General features: G+C 37.3%; 1 protein-coding gene across 1 annotated transcript; it reads right to left on the bottom strand.

Annotated features, from left to right (window-relative positions):
* Positions 1-771: 771 nt before the first annotated feature.
* On the bottom strand, positions 772-3175 carry MS3_00000006 (uncharacterized protein). Its single transcript, XM_051207946.1, has 5 exons — positions 2295-3175; positions 2144-2258; positions 1977-2111; positions 1868-1940; positions 772-1836 (listed from the first exon to the last, which is right to left on the bottom strand). Exon 5 carries the CDS (start codon positions 1803-1805, stop codon positions 1374-1376), a length of 432 nt encoding a protein of 143 aa, XP_051068640.1. The 5' UTR covers positions 1806-1836; positions 1868-1940; positions 1977-2111; positions 2144-2258; positions 2295-3175; the 3' UTR covers positions 772-1373.
* Positions 3176-5466: the final 2291 nt, after the last annotated feature.

Here is a 5466-nt window from a genome sequence, read left to right as displayed (position 1 = left end):
GGTCCATACAAAATCCTGGAACTTAACACTAGTGTTATAAAAAAGACATGTTATGTCAGTAACTTTTATATATACTTTTTTCTCTCGGTTTAAGTATAACGTAAAATGGAAATCTACCAAACTTGTAGTTTTTTTCTATAGTATTATTAGTAATACAGACAAAGAACTTGTACTGTTCCAATATGGCATTTTGACATATCTATCCGTCCTCCTGTTAACATCGTATTGAAGGGGTTTTGGTGAACAAAAACGCAGGCCCCACGCACTCGAACCTCTCCCCTCCTGAATGCCAGACCGTGTGCCTAACCATTAGACCACATCAAACCACGGGGGAATGACTGCAATTTTCCTTCTACCGACTAATCATTCATAATACTAATGAGTAATAGGACTTACACACTTCTAAGGTGCAGACAAATTCGTTACTTGGATGAATTGACGAAATCCCAGACAACCCAAAAGGGGAAATAAAGGCGAAGAAAGGGGAAATAAAGAGGAAGACGCGCCAGATTGTCGCCTTTTTCGCCTGTCCGAGGGAAAAATGCGGATTTTCCCCTTTTTGCCTTTTTGTCGACAAATTACCGACTTATCGCGTAATTATCTGCTGAATTGTCACATTTTCGCCTAAATATCCGCCGAATTGTCGCATTTTCGCCTAAAGATCCGCCGAATTGTCGCATTTTCGCCTAACTATCCGCCGAATTGTCGCATTTTCGCCTAAATATCCGCCGAATTGCCTAATTATGCGCTTAATGGTCTACTTTTCGCCTAAATACACACATTACCTCCTATTTTCTATCCATCGACAGAACCCCAAAGGTCTCCTATGTTCGCCTTTATTTTCAGCAACAGACCAAAATATATCTGCAATGCAGTGCGAAAGCGGTAAATTTTCTAAAAATTTTATTTAAAAGGAAAAGCGTATTATTGTACAACAGTAGTGCACAAGCTTAAGCATCGATTGTTATGCATATCCAATGCAATTGCTAATTCGTTGTTATTTGAAATTATCTGAAAAAGAAGGAACAGGTTATATTTTATTCATAAGAAATGTGCATTTAATCAAAAGTTTACTGAAACTCAAACACACATTCTCAACACTTCAACAGTTTCCCATGTAAGTAAAAGAGTAAGCTGTTTGAAAGAATACTGTTTATTGAAATCGAGGTAGAACATCAAAACAATTGCACGGACTATTCAGAATAAAAATAGTCACAACCATATCTCAATGACATGCTTTTGCACAGCCAAATACTTGAAGCTGAACTTACGGTTATGTTCGTTAGTATTGTTGACTGTAACTATAGAGCCGTAGGGAGGTTATCACTTTAAATTAGTACATGCCTGATTTTCTTTTCTTCTATTTCGTTTTATCATCTTCGTATGAAACTGTAAAACGTGCATTTCTGTAGTGCTCGTTTTGAAGAGGTGCCAAGTAACGTGAATTTACTGGCAACCTCCGGTGTCAGCAGATGCGACAGAACAAAACGCATCGACGTTTTTGGATCGTCACCTGATAACCTAGTGACCATTGCCATCTGTAATAGTAACAAATTATTAAATTCATGTAAATGACTTACAAATCTGTCCCTGGTTTCTTTTTGCGACAAACCAGTATCTAGCGTCTGTAGTTCCTCTTCAGATGACAAAGGGAACTGCTGACTCGACAGTCCGCAATCGAATTTATGTGGTCTTTCGCGCTCATCAGACTTTGAAAGCAATTGGTTTACATTAACATTCAAGTCCATAATGGCGGACGATATGTTGTTAATCGTTTTAGTCAAGTCATTGATAGCTGACGACATGTTCAGCACCACAGTATACAACCTATCACAGCTGAAAAATGTCACTAGATGATGCGGGTTACTTAGTGGTCCACTATAGCCCCACCAACATGCTTACATTCCGATGTGGATAGTGATGTCTCCAATTGTGTCGAACTAAATCGTGAATATCTAAATAGTAATTAAACGTACTTGGCGATTGGCGCTATCAATTTGTCGAAAACACGGAATTTGGGATATTGTACGCGGCTGTTCCCAGCCTGCATCTCAGCCACATCCATGTCGACGGAATTGTAAAGAAAATCTTCTTTACGCTTGATTACACCTCTAGGAAATGTAAGTAAGATTATTGTACAGACCTCTTTGGCTTCTCAGTGTTAAGTGGCAAAATGTTTTCATCCGTTGAGTTGTTTTTCCGTTGAGATTCCAGTATCTGTAGGGCAACTAACAGATCTTTGGCAGACTGCAGAGAATCTATAGTGAATTATACTTTCTGTGTATGTGACCTACCTAATTCGTGAATAACTTTACATTTCATGAGTGACCAATTTTCATTCGGTTGGTCGCACTTCTGCAGCTGTATATCGACCAGCTCGTTCGGAAGAAGGCAAAGGTCATTGCCAACTATCCAGTCCTTTGGTGCTATCGTAAGTTGTTTTTTTAGGACGTCAACAATAACGTATTTCTTTTTAGTGGGCTGAAAAGAACATAAGACGTAAGTAAATGATTTTTCATCATTACTTAAACACTAATGAAACAAAATGCATTTACAATAAAGTATGCAACAATGGGATTACAACTATATAATTGATACAATTGATGGCTATACATTTACAATCAATGTACTTTCATTACAACTGACTTCTCTCTTTACTTCTATCAATTAAGTAAACAACATTGTTGAACTGAGTTACCTTTTAGGGTGCTTTCATTAGCGAACTCACTGGACGAAAGAAAGTGATATTTTTTCATGAAAGCAGCTTTCAATTTATTCCACCTTCTGTTATAAGTGGATTTATGACAGCCAAGGGAACGTGACAAGTTCACAGTGACCCTACGTCTACAAACATTCTCACTGACTTCAATAGAACTCATAGTATTGGCTTCACAAGGTAATTAGTTACAATGGACATGAAAATCTGGGAGCACGTCACTCACCTGCATCACGTAAGTTTTTGTGATGGCTCCAAAGCATGTCGGAACACTTCAGCTAAACAACAAACGAAGTCACTCTATATGCGTATCAACCGAATGCCTGGTTCCGTATTTTGTACCTTGTTTTTATGACAATAGTTTTGTTTTCTTATAAGGCCGTGCCTAAATTTGTCGAAGTTTATGAAAACTTCAGTTCCCGTTGCGGTTCATTCAAACACTGTACGTTACGTAGAATTGTCGACAAATTTCCCCCAAATACACGACGTAAGGGGAAAAAGCGACATTTTCCCTAAATAACCGACGTAAAGGCGAAAAAGCGATATTTCCCCTTTGTTTACGCTTCCGTCCGCTTTATTTCCCTTTCTTCCCTTTTTGTGTTGCTTGGGATATTGCTTCAATATATCCTACATACTTAGATCAAACTAGAAAAGAGTATTTGACACAACTGTACTTGATCCTCATAATCTACACAATTTTTTTCCTCCTTAACCGTATATTTTTTCCGTTTTGTGGAGTACAATTATGCACCCTTGGTTACGTACCTGGTTATAAAAGGCGGTCGTCATAGGCCCAATGTCATACATTTGATCGGGTTTGACAATGGGTCCAACTTCTAGCAAGTTTACACTTTTACATATATGCATTATAAAAAAGTATTTTTTTGTTTTCATACCTTTTCGTACACAAGATGGCTACACTATGTCTATTTCCTTCCGGAATACCAATCCGTCCTGGAGGCCAATCACTTACGTGGAACCGAACAATTATCAATTATATTTATGTATTTCCGTATTGTATCCTATTATTTTGATGCAGGCAGTGGAGCAGTTCTTCAGGTTTGATTGGTTTTCACCATTACCTTTGAAGTAGATTCTTCTTTACTTTTTACTTGATGGCGACTCAAGAGGCAGGTGGGTAAACACCTGATAGCCGGTCTGAGCATGGAAAAATCGTACCTCACCAACATGGTGATGGGTAGCCCACTCGCGGCACTTCCTCAGATATTCTTATTCCACATTCTCAGACTCTTTCTCTTGAAAGCACGCGGCAAACCGTCAGCGATAGTTGTAGAAGAAATCACATGCTACAAAATAAGAAGACAAGCCAGTAAATGAAGAGACATCCTTAGACTATCGTTGACAGCTGACAGCGTTAGTTGCCACTGATTGTAAGTCAAACATTGGGCGAGTTGATAATTTTCCCTTGGGATGAGAAATAGAACTAAGGTGTTTTTGATAGATAGGTTAATCGAACCGACGTTCCTACGGAAGTCGATTCTAGGGGAAACTAATGTAACAGCTTAGGTTGGTTGGTTAAGAGTTCACCCCAAACAACCAAGCATATGCCGAAACAGTATTGTTCAGGTATTCATTCACTTCCTTATTTTGTATAAGCGTTAAATTCCCTATTATCTTATACTGAATGTTGAAAGCCTTTGTTTGTCCAAACAGATAGTCCCACGCTCCACTGTGACTGCGCGAAGATCGAAATAAAAACTTATTTACTACTTGTCTGTGTTCTTCTAACAATAACACGAGGGTTACCTTAAGCAAGAAACTCATACCACAATTGAATATAGTTCACCTTATATGGTTAATTAGAAAAGAATGTGTTGTGATAGACAAGAGTAAAGTATAATCAGTGATATATTTCTATTAACAACGAAGGTCAACCGATAGATATTGACAGACAATCTCTAAGATTATTTCATTATAATTGTCTTCATAAAGTATTTTTCACAATGAAGGAACCATACTTGGTTCATCCGGATTAAAATAGATGTGATGATTATGTTTATTATTCAATCATATAATTCTGACTAAATATTCAAGTTACAGTCTTCAATCCACCTATGCGTATACTACATATGACTCAAGGTATTATTGAGATACGCCAAAACTCTTTCATGTATCCAACACATTAATTCTCAGTAAACACATACATTTCTTACCCAATCAAATGCACTTGTCCTTCAGGTCACTTATGATTGTCATCGGTATAGCTCCTCACTAGGCTACTTCTCATTGACTATCCACATCAGGTTGATTGATCTTCAGTGAGAAACAGAAATTATTGCGTGAATGTGAATATCTATCTATCTCGTAGAGTATTAGATCTGATTGAAAAGCTCATGATTCATTGTTTCAATGTAAAAATGACGGATTGATTCACATTTGAGAACTAGATATCTTACAGTCATTTTGAAGGATACATCTTCCTTTCATTGACATCACGTTCACTTGAATACGTTCATTATGACTTGAAGTAAACAGATCTGATCACATAATGAGTTGGTATATACAATTTTGAATGCAACAATAACATGTTTATTAATTGTTCTTCATATTCTGTGTAACGATGATGTTCATTTGGTAGATGAAACAGGTCAAGTAACTTATCTGATATATCCGAATGGGAAGATGTCTATTTACTTTGAGAATGTAAGTTTCACTGTTGAATAGTGATGTAATCTAATGGTGTCTCATTTAATTGAGTAGTATAGAGTGTTTGATAGTGTGACATAATC

This window comes from Schistosoma haematobium, chromosome 3 (genome assembly GCF_000699445.3).
Source record: "Schistosoma haematobium chromosome 3, whole genome shotgun sequence".
Classification (NCBI taxonomy): Eukaryota; Metazoa; Platyhelminthes; class Trematoda; order Strigeidida; family Schistosomatidae; genus Schistosoma; species Schistosoma haematobium.
Note: the sequence above shows the minus strand (reverse complement) of the source record. Positions and strands in the feature narration are given on the sequence as shown.

Bases quoted from the DNA above. Each gene is read 5' to 3' on its own strand.
- MS3_00000006 (XM_051207946.1), bottom strand. From the start codon at position 1,805: ATGTCGTCAGCTATCAATGACTTGACTAAAACGATTAACAACATATCG.